At 41.5% G+C, this 20,493-nt stretch overlaps 4 protein-coding genes and 1 long non-coding RNA gene across 7 annotated transcripts in view; 4 read left to right on the forward strand and 1 right to left on the reverse strand.

Moving 5' to 3' along the window:
* Positions 1 to 20,493, reverse strand: part of LOC117583882 (angiotensin-converting enzyme) — a 41,027-nt gene that overhangs the window by 5,871 nt on the left and 14,663 nt on the right. The gene's annotated exons all lie outside the window — the stretch shown is intronic.
* LOC117583885 (zinc finger protein 512B) lies at positions 1,785 to 4,448 on the forward strand. Its single transcript, XM_034272541.1, has 3 exons — positions 1,785 to 1,891; positions 2,118 to 2,162; positions 3,130 to 4,448. Exons 2-3 carry the CDS (start codon positions 2,151 to 2,153, stop codon positions 3,976 to 3,978), a joined length of 861 nt encoding a protein of 286 aa, XP_034128432.1. The 5' UTR covers positions 1,785 to 1,891; positions 2,118 to 2,150; the 3' UTR covers positions 3,979 to 4,448.
* LOC117583884 (valine-rich protein) lies at positions 14,514 to 16,676 on the forward strand. Of its 3 annotated transcripts, none has more exons than XM_034272540.1 (3): positions 14,514 to 14,617; positions 15,455 to 16,189; positions 16,250 to 16,676. In XM_034272540.1, the coding sequence occupies exons 1-3, from the start codon at positions 14,606 to 14,608 to the stop codon at positions 16,304 to 16,306; spliced, it is 804 nt and encodes a 267-aa protein (XP_034128431.1). In that variant the 5' UTR covers positions 14,514 to 14,605; the 3' UTR covers positions 16,307 to 16,676. The 3 variants fall into 3 exon arrangements, with proteins under 3 accessions (XP_034128431.1, XP_034128430.1, XP_034128429.1); XM_034272539.1 differs by having other exon boundaries at positions 15,455 to 16,182; positions 16,243 to 16,676; XM_034272538.1 differs by having other exon boundaries at positions 15,455 to 16,676.
* LOC117583888 lies at positions 18,057 to 18,430 on the forward strand. Its single transcript, XR_004573819.1, has 2 exons — positions 18,057 to 18,245; positions 18,305 to 18,430. It is a non-coding gene; the product is annotated as an uncharacterized LOC117583888 (long non-coding RNA).
* LOC117583887 lies at positions 19,321 to 20,180 on the forward strand. Its single transcript, XM_034272542.1, has 2 exons — positions 19,321 to 19,596; positions 19,652 to 20,180. The coding sequence occupies exons 1-2, from the start codon at positions 19,402 to 19,404 to the stop codon at positions 20,066 to 20,068; spliced, it is 612 nt and encodes a 203-aa protein (XP_034128433.1). The 5' UTR covers positions 19,321 to 19,401; the 3' UTR covers positions 20,069 to 20,180.

Raw genomic sequence — 20,493 nt, forward strand, 5'->3', positions numbered from 1 at the left:
TAAATAACAAGATGTTACTTTTATCAAAGTTACAGATACTTTAATGGTTTTGCCGCGCCTCCACGAAATCAAATTCAATTAAATTGTTCAACGCCTGGCCCTTTATCACTTTTGGAAACCTGTTTTATAGTCCAACTATACAACTAAGGCGATAAATGTTTGTTGTTTATTTTATTTTTGGCGCTATTGCTTTTATAGAATTTGGCAAAGACAAAAGAAAATGTAAATTCCATTCCCGCCCGGCAGCCAGACAATAAGATTAGTCAATCACGTCGTACGCATATCATTTAAGCTGTCCCATGGCGGGGTCCAACATCCAACAGGTTTCACTTTGCGCATTAACAAATAATTATGCTGGCAATTGCCAAATCGCAGACTCTAGTCTGCTGATATATAATCTGATTTTGTGCAAATGCAACCGCTACGGCCTGCTACGGCGACTGCATCGCCGACCCACAAAGGCCTTTCACTTTTGCGGCAGAGAGTAGATCACACGCATGGCACCCGATCCCAGTTTCAGACCGAATTCCATAAACAGTACCAATCGTTGTCCCAGTCCCAGTCTACCTTCTATTTCAAAACATTGTAAGCAATCAAACTCAGATACTCATATGAAACACGACACCTGGAATATAATAGTTTGTGGTACTGTGGTTACAGCCGCACAGTCTGCAACACTTCCTTAAAGTGCGTGCAACTTCAAATATGCCGAGGTATTTCAGCTATGCAGCTTCCGCTTCCCACCGCAACCTATGGGAAGTTCGATGCGTACAAAAAGGAGGAGAGCATGTGAACATGTTGACATTCCTCAAGAATCAATGTTGTTTGTCATGGATCTGAATCATATGTGATGCCATACGAAGATGGTAAAGATGAGAAGTGTAAATCGAATCATAAAGAAGAGCAGAGAGCAGCTGTGTGCTGGAATTTGGACTAGGGCTGACTGAAACATAAAAGAATTTCAATATGATCCACTCCTACTCCTCCTAACACGAATTAATTTTATGCACGCAGATCTACTCAACAGATAGATCTATTACTCCATAATTTAATGTACATAATATCTATCTTTATAAATCGTATATTAACTATTAAGCTGTTTGCCATCCAATCCAATCAAAGCAAAGGATGAGTTAATAATTTTATTGGCGATCTAATTGATTCCGGAAATCAGGTTCCCACTATTTTATCGACTAGCCAAACCTGACGATTTTGAAAGAAATACTCATATGACCTTTCCTCGTCAGATGTTTTTTGGAACAACAATGCGATTGAAAGAAGGTAGATTCGAGATTGTACACAAATAGATTGTTTACCGAAATCCGAAACATAAATAACTAATACTATAATTTGGAGAATTTTGTGGGATTTTCCAAAAATAAATTTCATTTCTGGATCTTAGATTTTGTTAATTTATTTTAGTGTGTATTTTGTATTATCCCAAATTGATTTCTGGGCAAATTTGCACTCATATTTTATACGGCACTGCCAAGCCGACCACTGGCTGTACTCACACAGGCACAGAAGTGCCGCTGTTGCCTTTGTATTGGTGGCACACTAGTGTAACTGTGGTGGTAGTGGTGGGCGCTTCCGTTTGCAGCTTTCCGAGTCACTCGCACACAACCAAAGCGCACCAACACAGCTGCATGCCAAGCCAAGCCAAGCCAGTGGCGAGCTTTTGAGAGAGCGATACGATGGCTGGGGAAAAGCTTTTGGTAACCGCTCGACGGCTGGGACTTGGCGGCGTTTTCAGTTTCGTTTTGACACAAAAACTCTTTGGGGGTATAAAAGCGCGCCACTGACCACAGACAGCATCCAGTCAGAGGTTTGGAATCGCTTGGGATTCTACTATCCTTACACCGCATATTTCGATAGTATTTCTGCGCTACTTGTAAGTGAAAAGAACGAAGAAGTGTTTACCTAAATCAAATTTTGTGTCAAATAAACTTTTATTTTATACGTGCTGAAATATTTGAAAAGTTTTCAAAATTTATGAAAATGTTTGCTCCAAGATTGTGCGAGATCTGAAGCGTTTTCAATTAAATGCAGTGCACGTTAACGAAGCAAATTCCAATTATTTCTGATTAAACTCCATTGTTTTATCTGTTTATTTACAGCCTTGGCAAGCCAAAGCCCCATCACTCTCCAACATGAAAATTTTCGTAAGTACAATGGAAATAGCATTCTAACATTCTAAAATCGAATCAATCAGAATGCAAGAAATCTAAAGTAAATGCTAATTGAGGTGAATGTGTGTGAATTAATGGGGTCGAAAGCACATGTTAATACGCGTGAGAGTTTTGGTAAAGACGTAGAATTGCAGAGGAATTGCTCTCACATATATTACCTACAACATCGAATTGATAAGCTTTATGACTCGATCGCATACTGAGAATTGTTAGTCTTTAGAAGTAGCTTCTGCTATTCATATTTGCATCGCTTGGGAACTCAACTTCTTACTATTCAAATAGATTTGTTTACATGGGTTACGTTACCCCTCACTTCCTAGAGCAAAACAAAGCCGGAATTGCAGCGAATGACAAACTTCAACTTGAACCACATCATGGGTAATAAGCGACTCTTAAATGAACGATCATAATTTGAGTGCCGGCCACGTCTAGCCAACAGCAGGCCGTAATCAGCCCAGCATAGGCCAAGCTGATCAATTAATAGACGGCTACAGGTGCACTCGAAGAGTTGCTCCAGACTGCTGACTGCGCATGCGTGACATGACGCAAGCCGCAAAACAGGCGGACGCGACATTTTGTAGGGTTTGCAATCGTGACTAAGAGGGGAAGTAGGCGTAGTGGGGGCAGGGCGTAACTCAGCAGTGCATTATCTATGCGTGGCACGATCGAATTTCACCTGACCATTTGAATCGTAAAGGAGGGCGATGAGACAACAATCAAGTGGGCGTCAGTCATACTCGAATCACAATCACTTTCTAATGTGATTGGGTAATCAATCGAGCAGGCCAAAAGGGTCATAAGATTGTCTGTTTTATTGTGTAATATCCATTGTAAGGTTGCTAAAGAATCTGTTAAAACAAATGGGAATTAAATATGGAAAGATCAACGGATCCTAAATCCCCCTTTACTCATTGCCACAACCATTCATATAATTTTGTAGATCTGCCTAGCCGCCCTGCTGGTGGCATCTGCCTGCGCCAGCAAAACCGAAGGCGAGAAGGTGCCTCTCGAGAAGAAACTGGACAAGCGCGGTCTGCTCGACCTGGGATACGGCTACGGCCATGCCGGTCTGGATGTTGGCTATCTGGGACATGGATCCGTTGCCGGACATGGTTATGGACTGACTGGACACTCTGCACCCGCAGCCATTGCCGTGGGACACAGCGGCCCCGCCTACTCTGTTGGACACAGCGGCCCTGCCTACTCTGTAGGACACAGCGGCCCCGCTGTTGCCGTCCACCATGCCCCCGCTCCTTATGTGATCAGCAGGCAGGCCGATGTGCACAAGACCATCACCATCACCAAGGGCATCCCAGTGCCCGTTCATGTTGACAGGCCCTACCCCGTTGTGCACGAGAAGCGCGTGCCCGTCGAAGTTAAGGTGCCAGTGCCACAGCCCTACGAAGTGATCCGTAAGGTGCCAGTGTCCGTCAAGGAGTACGTGAAGGTGCCCGTTCCAGTGCCCCAGCCCTACGAGGTCATCCGTCACGAGAAGTACCCCGTCCATGTGCCCGTCGATCGCCCAGTGCCCGTTGAGGTTCCCAGGCCATACCCCGTGCCAGTGGCCAAGCCCTATCCCGTGTACGTGGAGAAGGCCGTCAAGGTGGCCGTGCCAGTCCAGGTCGACCGCCCCTATCCCGTTTACGTGAAGGTGCCCGTCGTCTCCCACTCCGTGGTGAAGCACGCACCAACCGTAGCAGTCAGCAGCTATCCCGTCAGCAGCTACCCAGCGAGCAGCTACGGCCACGACTCGTCCGTTTATGCCGACCATTCCGGCTACCACAAATAAGCGGTTTCAGGGCAATCGAGCGATCCATTGGGGCAAGCGGACCTTCAAGAAATGAGCGGAAGGAAATCTAGATACATTTTCAATTAAATTCTACTCTCGCACGGTCCCTGCTCCCACTCCACCTGTCTGTCCCTGCAAGCAACAACAAACAAAAACCCTTAGGAAGATGCACTTCCGCCCTGCCACTCTCTGTAGCTCTAAGAACCCAAGATGAACAAAAAATGCCTTTTGTAAATTATTTCCAATCCAGCCATCCAATGGAAGCACTTGTGTTGGATGAGTCTCCCGTTTAGGATAAACATCAGCTAAATGTTCCATAAATTCCAACATTTATGAACATTTTAGCTGTCTCGCTTATCAGTGAAAGGTTTCAACGCACAATGAATTGAATAGACAGACAGCAACTGAAATACACATGTGACAATCATTTAAGGATACCTAAATAAAATAAAAACGTATAAAATACTATATTCAATTGTTTTATCACTGGCAGTACGACGAGACAAAGATTGGCTTTTGGAAATAATTTAGCAATTAAAAACCATGTTTTCCAATATCTGTATATATATTTTGTAAATAAAGAAAATATTGTTTTAAATGGATTCTTTTTCTTGAATTTGAAACCTAAGTAACTACAAGTTTAGAGTAGCGAAAGGTTAACTTAGATAATTGCATCGTTGTGGAATGTAACAAGGCAGAGATAACCCTTTAAAAGTGAAAATAAAAATCCAGTGCACGATGCTTTTAATAGCTCAACTTGTACAATCATTTAAAAGGTTTTAAAATTGTTAAATATACGACTGAGCTAATTGCAGTTTATTTTAATATTGAACCCACTAATTGGTTGAGCGGTAAAGGGGATAAGGGATTTAAATGCCATTCTCCATCATGGCTTTTGACATTTAACAATTGTAATCTTCTCACATTGCCAGTCACTTTGGATGACATGACCTAAATTGGAAACGAATTCGAATTCAAACGGAAGGAACGGAACGGAACGGAAGGCTCATCTTCAAGCGACCTCACTCAATAATCCATCACGGGCCAAGTATTGTAAATGACACCAGAGATTACCTCTGATGTGCACGCTTAGCAGCGCTCAGAGATCCCGAGACACGTGCAAGGTCACACAGAGAAGCGAGTGCACATATCCATTCCGATCCATTCACCAGCAGACGTCAGGGCACTATCTCTCTAAAAGTCGGTCGTAAATTTTAATAACATTTAGCCACATGCGTAGAACGGGCCGTCGGTCATCGAAGGATCAACACTAAGAGAAGACACTTGATATTTAATTTTTGCGTTTTTGCTTTTTAAGACAAGTGAACGACCCACGCTGGGTTTTTCCTCATCAAATACCAAAATTTCAACTTTCAAAACAACAAGCACAATGCGAATAAGATCTTAGTAAAATGTTTGTCTTGATGAATTGTATCAATTAAGTTTAGGGCTATTTAATATTCGGTTACCCCCGAAAGTCTCGCGACCGGTTCGAGACCGCCCATCTTACGTATTATCCAAATGAGGGCAATTAAAACCGTTGTTCTAAACATGCTAGCCATATCAGCAGATTTACTTTCGGGATCTGTCCATCTTCCGAAGGAGGCTCAGCCCCATTCGCATTTGATTTGTTATTTGCGAGGCCAAAGCCCTCGCGACGACTTTGGGGCTCGATCCCAAGGACGCTGCTCCGTTCAGACGGAACTAAAACAACTTTCTAATAAAAGTCGCCAGTTCTTGTTAATTTCTGATTTAATTTTCTTCGACTCCGATTTGGACTCTAAAGAGAGCCGATACATCTCCGTCTCCATCTCCGCCTCAGGGTAGAACCAGTTCCAGGCCAAAGAATTCACTTAGATCAGCCTGAAGGTCGTCGGCTTTATAGACACCATGTGCACACCTCTAACAGTAGGCGGGGACGGGGCAAAAAGACACTGCACTTACATGTACATTGTACATGCATTCGTAATTTCGTATCTTTAACAATAATTTCTTACAAATTACAATTGTGCTCTTGCCGGAGGTTCACCAGACACTGGTTGCACCCGTAGGTGTTGTTCAAAAGTACATTTACTCTTAGACTCTTATTAGATATGGGTATTTAGTTATATTTTGTTCTTGACTTGGATTGTCTTTTGGGTTGTGCAACTGCTCGCAATTACAAAGCGGATCTCTTGATCAAACTTAATTGTCCGTCGGGTCGTAGCCGTAGTCGTAGGGACCAATTATATCAAATTAGTTCAAACAAGAATTTTCATGATCACCAAGATAGTAATTTAATGGTAAAAAAAACCACTGTGCAATGGGAATAATGTCAATAATCTTTAACAAATGAGTAAACAAATTGTTCTATTTATGCAATATTTTCAGAAACACTTGATTTAGTTACACAACAAAAAAAAAACAAATAAATTAATACAAGTGACATTTATTTAATACTATAATAATAATGTAATATTATTACAGTTTCTTATGTTATCTAAATGTAAGTAATTCTGTTAAGCCAAAGTTTTAATTTGTGGTTTTTTCGTCAAACGCTAATGGTAAGCAGAAATTGGGATGCACAGATGAAACCATCTTGTACCCCATTCACTATGTGGATATTTTCTTGAACGGGGACAATCATTTACTATACAAATGTGAATGTTTCATTAGAATATCTTGCTTTCACTTTGCAATATTCCAAATGCACATTATTCCCTCTTTCTTGCTTCGTATTTATTTAAAATCCCCTACAAATTAATATTCATGGACCACATCCTCATTGCCATCCTCTCAGATATTCATATCTGGAGCACTGATAACCCATAAATCAGAGATATTGCAACGCCCACAGCCACAGAGATATCCCACACGCAGCGCACAGATCGATCGATTTCGATCGCGAACATCTGTAGGAAATGCTGCCCAGTGGCAGCGCTTACGCAATGTTATCGTGGGGCAGACCAATCGGATGGGGCTGGCAACAAATTGCTGCAAGCAGCGCTAAGGCGCCCAATTAAAACAATATTTCCCAGCGTTGATGGGGGCGGGAGCAAAGAGCTGATGAGGGGGACGTTCGCATATTTGCTGAAATTTAATTAATTGCCACAAAGCGCTGGTGACACAACGGCGAACGACAAAAGATGGCAACGGAGCAAATGGAAAAGCTCTACATGTATTTTCGCAATTCTTTCCGTTGCTGGTGGCTTGGCTTGTCTGAGAAAAACCACGAAAGACGTTCCACATGTTGCCCAATGTGAAACTGCTCTAATGAACGACAATCCGCTGAACGGCGCTTTTTGAAGGTCATCGCCAACTTGTCCATCGCCAAAAGCCAAACGTATTCGTCTGCATCCCCACATAGTTGTCGTCCAATTGCGAAATTAATTTGGTTTAGTTTTGGCTGGTCTTTTTTTCAGTTTTGCCAAAATGCCGGTCTGCTTGGCAGCCAAAGTTGAAATCAGAAAAACTTGCACCAGTTTCACGAGCAGAAAACTCAAAACTCAAATACAAAATCTAAAACCCAAAACCGAATCTCAGATTGCAAACGTAATCGAAGTCGAAGTCGGAGCGGACCAAGTCAAGTGAAGCGAGCGTCTTTGGCAATCTGGAGGCCCTCCCACCTGGCCTCTTCATGTGTGCCTGCTGTTCCATCTGCCCTGCATTTGGCCAGCAAACAAAATACTCGTTTTAGCCACAATGCAATTGCAGCCATTGACGTGGTACATGATCCGATTTTAGCTAAATGCCAAGACTATTGAACCCACGTTGATATGTGGTAGGTTGAGGCATGTGTAAATCAAGAAGGTTCAACTCAGCCACATGTCCAACTCAAATATTCTTCCTCATACTCCAAGTCCTATCTGGTCATCAATTCATATTTGACTCCTTGACTTCTGGTGCTGTTCGTCTCCGCCCCATCTAATGGTGCACTCAAATAGCTAACAATTAAGCTTACAAACGCTACCGCATCGCAGTTGATCGGATTATGCAATTGTGCCATGAGTTATGGCTCTGCTATGGCCTGGCATGGTCCACGGTTGTGTTTCGCACGAAAGCGAAGCGAATCCTTTCACCTGCATCCAAACGAAACAAAAGACCCAGGCAACGAACCCGAGTCCACAATGATTTCTCATTCACTTGCAATTTCCGTATTGAAAGTGTTTCTCTTTGGGTTGTGGACACTCCTTTAAGTTCTTTTTCCATGCCGCGAACTATGTCAAATGAGCCAAGTGGAGGCAACGCCTTTAAGGGGCAATCAACTATCTAATAGTCCCCCAAATTGAATAGGAAAATCTCTAGGAAAACATCTCTCACCAAAAAAAAAAGGCTAAGCGGCGGCAGTCTCCCAAATCTGACTAAACTGTCGGGCCACTGCTGGAGTCCAGTTACGAGTACGAGTACGAATGCAACAAATACTATGAACTGCTGCCGAATCCAGTGCCGACTGCAGCTGCTCGAGGAGCCCAAAGCTCTGAATAAGTTGCATAATTTTTGTTGTTGCTGCTGCTGCAGTTGCAGTTTGGGACTTTGGAAGTCACTCAGTTAGTGTGTCACTGTGGCATTTGCAACAAAGCAGTTGCTACCACATCGCCAGCCCCCCACTCATTGTCTTGTGCGCTGCGCTGTGCTGTTGATATTAGTAATTTTGTATTTCACATGCTCGTGGCATGGTACATATGTTGTGGCAGCAAATCATTTGCCTAATTTTGCATTGATTGTGGTGGGCGTGGAGGCGCCAAGTGAAGGTAAATCGTTTTTATTGTTCTTCATTGATTTTCGACGGCACGGAAACCAGGTTATAAATGTCAATCGATCAGTCTTGGAAACCGAGTTGGTTAGGATAGAGGATAAGGAAGTCAAGAGATATTTTAAAAGACTTTCAATTGCTTGCCATTTGATGTAATAATCAGAACTATTATTTCTGCTCTTTTAGTGACAGCTCCATTGTTATGAGACCCACACCAGAAGCAGTTTTCTTTTGAGATTTCTGAGCGGCAATTGTATTAGATCGCGGCTCTCGCGTGGGAATCGGCTTGCTCTGCTTGGCACATTAAAACATAAATTTACATCACATCTCGGGGTGTTACACACCATCTCACACTCGAGACTTGCCTAAGAAACCTAAGACGAGAAATACGAAAAGCCAACGACATAATTCCCAGGCCGGTAACTTTTTGTTTTCTCCGTTTCTGTTTTACGAGTAGTTCTGTTTTTCTGATCTTATTGTTTGTGCATTTTTTTTTGCACTAATTGCTGCGGAGATTTCGTACGGCCGAACAATGGCTGCAGTTCAAAATGATTTATTTATTTATTTTTATTGCCAAACACGAGCTCGGTTCAAACATGAAAACATGAAAAAATGCCAGTCGAGTACGAGATACGAGCTATAACTGAAAATGTTAAAAGCCAATTGTTATTTATTTCAGAAGAATTCTCTGCTAGACCGCTGTGAATTAAACAGAAAAAGCCAGAGTACCTGGTCAATTATGATCCACATATCGAAGTAGTATATACTCGAAAATATACATCAATCCGTTTAACAAAATATGAATACAAAAAAAATAATGTCTTTATTTATTCCTCGAATTAACAAGATTTGAAATCCTTCCTCTAAGCCCGAGCAACTGAAGTTTCTAAAAGATTGCGATCCACTAACGACCCACCTCAATTAATGTCTTTATTTGCATTATTTCGGGTCTTTGGCCAGCCGAGTTCGCTTCTCGATGCACAGTGGTTGGTAGGTGTTGGTGTAGGCGGATAGGAGGGCGGGACAGCCAGTTCTTTGCAGCTTTTGGGCCTGCCACTCAGGTTCTCGCAGAGGCCAGAGTCTGGTTCCGTGTGCACTTCGTGTTTGGCTCTGATCGAAGGTGGTGCTGCGGTATTGGCTTGGTCTGCTAATTCAAGGTCCAAAGCGGGGCCGGGCCCCTAGCCGCATTGGGTTTGGAAAATTACGTGGAAAATGTCAAAGCAAGAGCCCAACTCCAGCCCATTGTTCGGTGCTTAGATACAAATTTCTGCATATTTCCCAAGTTTATTAAAGTCCGAAATTTAAGAGGCTCCAGGCGCTACTAGAGGTCATCATTGTGGCTTGCTTTGGAGGGTGTTGAGGTCATAACTACAATTTAGGCAAAACAGTAGCGAAAAACAGTGTCCAACAGCTGGCAAATCAAAAATTTGTGCCTCTTTTTGACCTTTTTGCGGACAATTACCATCAAAAAAGAGAGGCACTAAAATTGCCCCATGTAAACAGCTTTTTTTCTAGACAATTTTCTTTGCTAACCAAACGTGCAACCGAACAAAAAAAAAAAGCAGAAACCAAATTAAATGTCGAAGGTTTTGCACGATTGTCTTCGACCCGCCGCAGTCCGTACAAGTCTGTGTTTTTCTGGCCATTTCAATTGACAAATGTTACTTGTCTGCACCAGACCCGAGACCAGACCCCGCTCGAACCTAGCTCTAGCCCAGCATAGCACAACCTCGAGACCACAATCCGAAATACTCCAGCTCCAGCACGAAATCGTTGGGCCATCAACGGCAGAAGAAAATCGTTTGCATTCCGATTTCAATTCTGAAAATGTGGGTCAAATTGTGTCGCTCGAGCGTCTCGTTAATTATGATAAATTTTGGTGGATTTAGGCTCTGACTGACCCTGGCAGATGTAACTACAAGTACTAACCGACAAATGCTCAATTAACTGCTGCATTTACTTTTTAAAATTTAATTTCTGGCCTTACCTTCGCCGCTTCCTTTCGGGGCTGGTGATTATGATAGATTATCAAATATAATGTTTGTTTTGGTGAGTGATCTTTTTTTAGGTGTAAAGAAAAGGGTGATAACGCTTAGAGATTTGGTATTTGCCGAGCAGATAACCGCTCTGCGCTAAGTAGTATGATAAATCATTTAAGATTTTGAGTCTACATGTTATTCTGTTATTTTTAAATTACAGAGAATCTTTGTAAATATTTTTTTTACTGTTCTACAATTAACAGGAGCCTGACTTTAAAGAGTTTTATTTTCCTTTAAATTGTTGAAAATGTTACTGAAAGATACAATTTTCTTCTTAGGTGTATTTTATGTAATCCACTAAGCACCAATCAAGTTATCAATCTGAGAGACTCCGCTCTAGACAATTTAGGAATCAACTAAAATTCCATTAGGCCGCAATTAGTTGGCTTCCACAAAAAAAAAGCTGTTCCACAGTTCGGTTAAATGAAATTAAAGAAAACTTAATCACCTTTCGAGCATATTTGCACGGATCAGACGGCGAAACATGTTCGGCATTCGATTGACAAATGCGTGGTATCTCAAATGTGGAGCAACCGCATAAAGCGACTGTGCGGGAATACACGTATATTATACAGTAGACTCAGGCGCAAAAGTGCAAAAAGTTTCAAACTCAAATGGCAAATGACAAATGTTAGGCAGAGGTCGATAAATCGAATTTGCCCTATGATATATGGAAGGAGAAGCAACTCGATTCGTTAATTACCATCCATATATAATGTTTTAATCTTCCTAGCAGAAATAAATTCAAATAAATTTGTATACTTTTGAATTGCTTGCTTCAGCTGCTGAAAGAAGAATGAAGCTTATAGAAAGACGCTAAAATGAATGTGAATATATTTATTATTGTTTTGCGAGCTCCACTCTGCTTTACTCGCCTAATTGATGGCCTGCTAACACGAAAGGCGTTTGCTCTGCTCTGTCAGATCAATATCATTTTTAATTTTAATGGAAGGGGTTTTTCAAAAAAATTTAACGGAGCACAAAGAACAACTGGTAATTTCTCTAAGCGAATGACATTCCCAAACAAACTTAAGAATGTATTAAAAAAAAAGTCCCCGCTATATATTCGGGCATGCATCCAGAAAATCAAAGATTGAATAACACAAAAAACCTGGATGACTTGTTTCAGCAATCGCGTCAATACACTGCTATAAAAAGCCTCAAAATATTTTATCCATTAAAAGTGTATACGCATATGCATGATTTAAATGTATATCCTTGAACGTCTATTTACTGATATTGATGCTGATACTCTCGGCAAGACTGTCTAATTTAGTAGCAAATTTGAATTTATGTTATTTTTGTTTCAGCTTGAGAACGAGTCCGAGCCTGACGTCACACGAACGTTAATTAAATAAATAAAGTAGGCGGTCGGCTGGTGAACGCAAAATGTCAAATATCAGATTATCTAATGGAAGATTATCCTCTCTTGTTTTGAGACTCTGGTAATACTCGTATCATATGCTAATAGATGTCCGATGTATCTGCATAATCGATTGATATTGAATAAACTATCAGTTCATAATTGGTTTGATCACCAGAGATGATCACATATCTCACATACTTTCTAATTTATTTTCGAAAGAACTTCCGATACATCTAATAGTTCAACTTTTTTGTCTTAGAAAAATTTAGCCATTGTCGTTTTATTTGCTCTTAACCATTTTCAAAGGCACGCAACAAACATTTTGCATTGGTAATTAGCCAAATAAAACTATTAAATCATTAAACACAAAAGCAAACACTTAAAAACATTATGAGAAAATTATGAATGTAAAGGGAGAGAGAACTTTGTTTGTTTAGATTATTCCCTTTTATTAACCCTTTCGATTATAATTTAAACCTTTTCATTTAATTATTGGCTAACAGATATTTTTTAACAGCTGTCTGATATAGTTATTCCAAGAATATTTAACTGTTAAACCATGTTTAAAGAAAGTCGAACACTCCCAACATACACTCCTCACGCTGTTTAGGTACGCAACTCTGCTTGTTTGGAGCTTCGATTCATCTCTGTCAACAACAAATTGAAAGTGATCTAGAAAAACCATACAAGAAGGCAAACAAAGAAACCCGACTGAACAAAAATAAACTTGAACTTGAGCTCGGGGCTGATCTCTATGAATTGTTGATTTCATTTTGGGTCTGCATAATTTATATCGAAGCTCGCAAGTCATCCGCACGATTGCAGTGCTGTGGTTCTGCAGCCCAACCATCGCCAAAGCGATGGCTAACCACAAAAGAAGCGCCACCAAGGGAAGGCCTACCACCCGCCGGACCCCTGTCCCCTTGCCTACTCCCTCGAATGTGGTTCAACTTTGACTGAGACTCCGCGCCACCGATTGTGTTGTTGATGATGGACGACCTTCGCCTTCAACTGCACATTACAAAGCCCAATCCGCCAGATGCCATTATGTTCGGACATTATATCAGCAATTAATTTAATGCACATAAATCTAGCGCTATTTTTGTTGGTTGTTCGGAGTGTTCTCCTTTATGACCGCTGTGGTCTACTCATTGTTCACACGTTCCATTTACATGGCCATTGGCGAGTATTTCCTAGGCAGCATTAAAATGTCAAATTACCCACACACACAGGCACAATTCGCCACAGACAAGACCCATTCAATCATTGCACCTATATCGAGGCTCGGTCTAAGCTTTGCCAAAAACTAAAAACTAAAAAAAACACTGAGCAAAACACAAATCAGAGATCAAAAGTTCAGTCACGAAGCCCCTAGAAACGAACTGCACAGAACCAAGCCTGGCAGACTCCGCGGCGCATGTTTTCCAGCTGAACATTTATGTACATCGAAAATGCAACTGCAACTGCAGTCTCTAGTGTTGCCTTGCCGAATGTTGTCAGTGTGTGGCTAATGTGAATTTTACTAACGATTATGGAGCATATTTTGCTTTGCCTAATTTCAAGATTTGATGGATATTAGTCACCAATGACAGAACGTAATTTATTTAAGTACCTACATACATAGCTGCTACAGCCTTTGGGGAACACAAACTTCAGTGGATATGATTTCCAAACAAATCTGCTACAATTTTTTTTTGAGCCGTGTTTCAACTTTATTTAAGATCTGTCTTTCGCAGACAATTATTAAATTTCCTCTTTTGGGTACTTGGCAATCTTATTTCAGTTATCTTATCGGTTGTTGAGTCCGCAAACCCTAAGCAGGCTACTGGACATGCTGTTAAGTAATTATCATTTGAACCACTAACGTTTGTTCGGTTCGGTTGTTTATTTTCTTATACAATTTATATTATTTTTATACAATTTATATTATTCTTTTACAATAATTTTTGTATTTATTAATAACAATTCGGATCCAATAATTAAAACAGTTGTTTATCAACTTTAAAGCAATATTTTATTATTATTGTCATCTTCAATTGATATCGACTTGTGGCCCAGCCAAGCTACTCGCCGTCTACCAACTGTAAGTGGACCCACATCAGCTCGACTTTAGCTCGTTCACACGGATTCTCACAGATACGCACCCATGCAGACGCGTGCTCACACAAATGACACGGACAGTGTACGTGAGAGCAACCCACCCCAAAAGAGCTTTTGGTTGACGTGTTTCCTTCAGGCAGAGAACTAACAAATAAGAGAGAGGGAGAGAGCTGAGGAGCTTTTTGGTCGGGCTGCTGCGCAGACGCCTGTAACCCTCGATCTTGGCTCGCAGCGACTGCGCAGCCACCGCAGAAGACAGTCCCGCGGTAGCAACGGCCATATAAAAGCTCGAGACGTCCATGCGATATTATTCAGTCTACTGTTGCGGGTTGGTGGAGACATACGAGCCCCTCTTGATCCAAAGTTATTAAGTGCAAAGCCCAGTGCAAAATGAAATCCATGGTATGTTCGGTCCCTGCTTGAGTGTTCTGTTCCAAAGTGAATTTATATACATAAAAAAAAGACGACAACAAAAGTTGAGCTTGGACAGTTAAAGTGGCTTTTAAATACAATTATTTATTGCAAAACTCAGTCCGTTCGGTGTGGTAGTTCCAGTGCATTTGAAATAATTCAGAAAAGTAAAGTCGTTTGGGGTTAATTATTGAAATGCTTCTTCAAAGGAGATAAAGCGTGTGCCGAATTTTTTCATAAGCTTAAAATTGACACAGAAGAAAGTAATATATATATATATTTAGGTGGCATTATAGCTGATTGAAAATATATTTTTTTATATTTATTAGTACTTAATTAATAAGTAAAGTAACAAACTTATTGTCTGAGTTCTAGAAATATTTGTGCCAAATTCAGGAAAACAAATTGATAACCAAACTTTTGGCAGAAAATGAGGCAAGATGTGACGGGTTAACTTAAACATTTCCTTGGCAAATGTTGGTTTTTGTACTGTCACGAATTGCGAATTGCAAAAGAGTAAATGCAAATAGTATTTACAATCACCCACAACATTGCTCCAATTGCGAGTCTCATTACGAATACGCCGCATTGCCAAAATGTTTGGCCGTACATTCACTGCTGTGCTGTGGCACCATTGAACTTGGCTGTTTGCCCAGTGAGCATTCCAGTCATTGCGTAACCGTCATACCATATGACAGTCCAAATTATGGACTGGCAGGCGGAAGCGGGTGCAGTCGCTGTTTACATAAGCAACCCATTTGGCCAGCCCAATTGCGGTCAACGCTTTTGATTTTAATTTATGTGTTCGCTTTCCTTTATCCATTGCAGCTCATTTTCGGCCTTGTGGCCATGTGTGTGCTGGTAGCCAGCGCGAGCGAGGAGGCGCCCAAGAAGGCCGCTGAACCCGCCGAGCCGGCAGAGAAGAAGCAGGAGAAGCGCGGCATTGGCCACGGTCTGGGCTACGGCTACGGACCCTCGTCCGGCGGAGCCATCCTTGGATCCGGTATTGGTGTGGCACAAGGTCCCGTCGCCCATGCTGTCGCTGAGTTGCCCACACAGGTGCACACCAACACCGTGATCAGGACCGTGCAGGTGCCTTACCAGGTGGAGCGTCACGTTCCCTACCCCGTGGAGAAGACCGTCACATACCCTGTCAAGGTGCCCGTTCCTCAGCCCTACCCCGTCGAGAGGATCGTCCATGTGCCCGTGAAGGAGATCGTTAAGGTGCCCGTCCAGGTGCCCCAACCCTACCCCGTGGAGAAGGTCATCAGGATCCCCGTCAAGGTCCCCGTCGATCGTCCCTACACAGTCCACGTGGACAAGCCCTACCCCGTCCCAGTCGAGAAGCCCGTCCCCTACACCGTCGAGAAGCGCGTCATCCACAAGGTGCCGGTCCAGGTCGACCGTCCAGTGCCCTACAAGGTGACCGTCCCAGTGCCCGTCCATGTTGAGAGCCATGTAAAGCCTGCCGTTGCCGTTACCCACACCGTCGCCGCCCCCGCTCCGGCCTACATTAGCCACGGCATCTCCGGACACGGTATCTCTGGGCACGGTCTGTCCGGGCTCGGCTACGCCGGCCAAGGCTACTCCGGCCATGGCATCTCCTCGTACGGCAGCTCCGGTCACGGAATCTCCTCGTACGGCGTCTCCGGCCACGGAGGCTATCTCCACAAAAAGTAGATCCAATTGCAACGCTTACGAGGGCCACTGGAGAATCGAAGTCGGGCGAAAGGCGAGCGCATAAGCAAGTCGACATTATCAAAATGAACAAAATAGGCCAACAACCTGGACCCTGTCACCCAGCCAATTTGCCACCCTCTCCCCCGCCAAGCAACCCTCAACGTACGACTTAAAATTTAGTTTTAGTTTGTGATAACAGCCGAAATTCTTGGAGAGGAACAGGGGAAGGCAGGGGAAGAGTTTTGACAGGCGCCGTCGATGGGTTAATCCAATCTAGAATGCTTGCCTCTCCCATTCCCTTCGGTGATCTGCCAATGCCCATCCTCCCGCCCTCCCCCACCATGTGTACAGTTCTTTTGTAGACAGAGACAGAATATCAAACAGCAGACAATTTGCTCCGTTGACCCTTTCATGAAAATTTCCATTCTATGAAATGTGTGTACATATTTAAATAATGTAAATAAAAAGAAAATTTAAAAAACTTTTCCCAGAATTAATTGGCCAACATTTTAAGACCATTTTTGAACTGATTTGTTGCGTTTTTGTACAAAAAATCGACTTATAACCTATCCTTATTGTCATGGATTCTTTGCGGTTTTTAATATTTATTTGTAAAACCGAAGGATTGAGATCATAATTTTTTATAAACTTGGGAATTAGAGTTTATTCTCATCGATATGTAAACAATCGATCGATCAGGCACGAGGACACAAACTATTTCTTAAAATCGGATTCATGAGTTCTTGCATCAACAACGCTGATCAATTTCGTTCACCAGGAAGATCACAGTAAATCACAGATCAGTTCTCGTTGTGAACAAAGTGGAAACTGCGGTATTCGATGATATTTTGCTAGCGTCTCTAACGATTTAGACTTGGCCTATATTTTTCTATCAAACAAAACTTAAGGAAACTATAAAATTTATGCAAAATGACAGTCTAATGGGCAGGAAAAACACAGTCCTTTTCAACGAGTTTTAAGTCATCGAAAAACCGCAAGAGGAATCAATTATTATAGATAAATCAGACAATAAATGATAATTTGCATTTTTAATTTGTTAAATTTATAATTTATTTATTTGCATTTTTAATATGTTTAATATCTTTGAAAGGCAGCTGCTTGCCAACACACATACCCATAGACATAGGCTGGGCTATGTTTATAGAATTTCTGTCCCGCCAGAACGGACTAATCAAATAATGCGGTGATTTTTCCCTGCAGAAATAAAACACTCCCGATTTCTTTCCTACAAAATTTGAACTTTTAACGGATTTTAATTTGTAAACAAACTCAAAACAGTGTACCCGTGGAGCAGGCACTTTGCCCACGTTGGTCATACTGGGCAATTAGCAGAATATATGAAACTTTCGTGTACAGACAAATTGGCTCACCATAGTTCTGGGTGAGTAGCCCATATTTAAAATTTAATTTGGTTGAATTGGAAACCATTCATGGCAGCTCTGATTCCACCCTTGGTGGGCAATTAAATATCGCATATAACTATCGCACAAGAAGCTGTCATTCCGATTACTGTTTTTAAGCAGCCCTGGCACATTTACCGGCAACGCACGTCAACCTTTTAATTTTGTGTTTTAATCCGAGATCTAGAGACGTAAGCTAAAATGGGATTTCGGCAGCCGGTGGGGTCTTGTTACACCCCTTATTCCAGTAAAATTTTCTTTCCCTTGCCACGCTGCTTCCCGCGTGAGAACTTGCACATGGCGCAGGACACGGTCCTTCTGCAGGGCATCACCCTGTTTGAGGTAGCATACCGCATGCCCTTGCCCTTGCCTAAGAATGGCCAAATGTGGCACTGGCTCAGAGACGGCAAGGTTCCCTATCTGTCCACGCTGAGCAAGGCATTCAACGAGCTTATAGCCCAAATGATGCACCCAGATCCGGACTAGAGGCCTACATCACAGTCCATAATTAGCCATCCGTAAGTTTTTCGTCTAAAACCATGGAATGAAATCGATTCTTGTTTGCTTTATTCGGTAGATTTCTAAGCTCAATTGTAATCAAGTGCAATCAGCATATCGACCTGGAGCTGACAATGGAAAAGCCTAAGAACGAGATCCTATTGAACAGGCTGCAGAAGGCAAGGGAAAAAATCAAAATATTCGATTATTAATGGTGATGATTAATGGTGGATCTATTCGTAGATTTTTTATTTCTAACAAATTTTATAATTACAGAGAAAAATGGCATGGGGCAGACCGAGCCATTACCAGCCAAGTCCATATTTTGGAAATGGTTCAAGAGATAGTTGACCGAGAGTTCGAATTCCAACAGAGATTTTGCACTCGGTGCGTTAATTTTACTTTCTGATCAATTTTTGTCTGACTGTCTGATCCTTAAGACTAAATATGTATAAGAAGCCAGAGCTTAAAGCTGATATAAATCTCTAATTAACCAAATAAAACAACACTCTTTAATATTTATGCACAAATACACATGCATGTTTGTATGCTTGGAAAGGAGATATGTAAATTGTATATGTATAAATATTTAAATTGTATCTTTGAAACTATTTTATACACCAATTTAAAGGCGCACTTTTTTTGTACGTGGTGTACCCTCTAGGCATAAGCCCTTTGACAGTCTTTCCCAACATCAAAGCAGCTATTTTACTATACAATTTCTTGTATTGTTTGTATTGATTTGTCTCTACTGCGAATATTTTCATGTGCACATCTAAACGAAAGCTGTCAGACAATATCCATAGTTAAAGCTTTGCATGCTTCATAAGCACAAAGTTTAAAGCAGAGCTAAGCTTTCCGCGGTCTACAGTGAATACAAAATGTACAAGCTTAATCTTGGATCACTTTAGAAATATTGAATAAGGTATCATGCCCTAAACTAGGCAACAGCTCCCAACTAACATTAAGAAAGCTCGGCTTAAGCTGCCACTTTGCAAAATAAACGCGAGGTATCGAGGAACCATATGGGCATGAATGATTGCTATTGTGTGCCCCAGAGGAAAAATATTCTACAGAAGCTTTCTTCTTATCTGAACTCGAGAGTAGAATATGCCTTTGATATTGCAATTTAGTTGAAATTATAACCCTTTGCCGTGCGGACAATAATACATAAAAATGTTCAAGTTTCTGTTCATATTTTTGCTAAGCATTTCGACATACAAGCTGATAAGGGCCAATCGAGATCCGCATTTATGTAGTTTTCCCGTTGAAGTCACTTACTTCGAAGAGGTTTTTACTCCACTGAATGAATATGGACCATTCGCCGACTACTTCAAGAAAATGGACATCAATGGGAGTCGAAAAAATGTGGTAAATCTTGTGACACTCACGGTTGTGATTTAAATATATTCACAAATATTCTCAGACCAAAACCAAAACGGAAATGCGAGAATTATGTTGTCCTGGATACATAATATCCCGTGACGGCGATGGACTATGTCAACCCCTGCTGACAACCACACCCACAAAAACACCCAGAACGACCTCGACAACGGACTTGGATACTACAGACGCAACGGACTCCACTTCATGGAGCACCTCATGGAAAGAGGAAACCTCCTCAACCGAGTTGCATTCAAGTACAACTACAGAGGAAGCCCTTATCGAAAAATCTGCGGATTTTAGTTGTATGGAGTATGCTGTATATGTGGGATGTGCCATTCTTATCCTTCTGTTAGCTCTATCCCTTGTATGCTACAAGCGTAAGCAAAAAATGTTTCGCGTAAAACATGACAACCAGCAGGTAAAATACGATGCCGAAGTGCACAGATCTCTTATATAGTCTGCCAAGACAAGTACATACATATGTAGAATGTGCATAAACGTATAGAATATAAAAGGATTTTATGTATACAACTATTAAAATTGTCCGAAAAAATATAAAACGAAAAATATTTCTTAAAATTACTCATTAATACACATACAAATGTACAGCTCCAGCTCTTATCAAGTAAAATTCAACTCAAGTCCCATCAGCGTGTTTCACAATTGTGAAATTCGCTTATGAATGATGATAGGCAGCATATTCTCAGTGAGTTGATAAAACAGAGGCAGTGGATTGAGGCAATCTGGCAAAAACACATTGTGCTTCCACTTACTTGCAGTCTACATGAAGAGAGTTATTTGGCTTCTTATAATAGTTTATTAGTTGAAAAAGAATCGGCCAAACTGAAATATTTCTAACCACCTATATGTTATATGTGTTAT

Source organism: Drosophila guanche, unplaced genomic scaffold (genome assembly GCF_900245975.1).
Source record: "Drosophila guanche unplaced genomic scaffold, DGUA_6, whole genome shotgun sequence".
NCBI classification, from domain to species: domain Eukaryota; kingdom Metazoa; phylum Arthropoda; class Insecta; order Diptera; family Drosophilidae; genus Drosophila; species Drosophila guanche.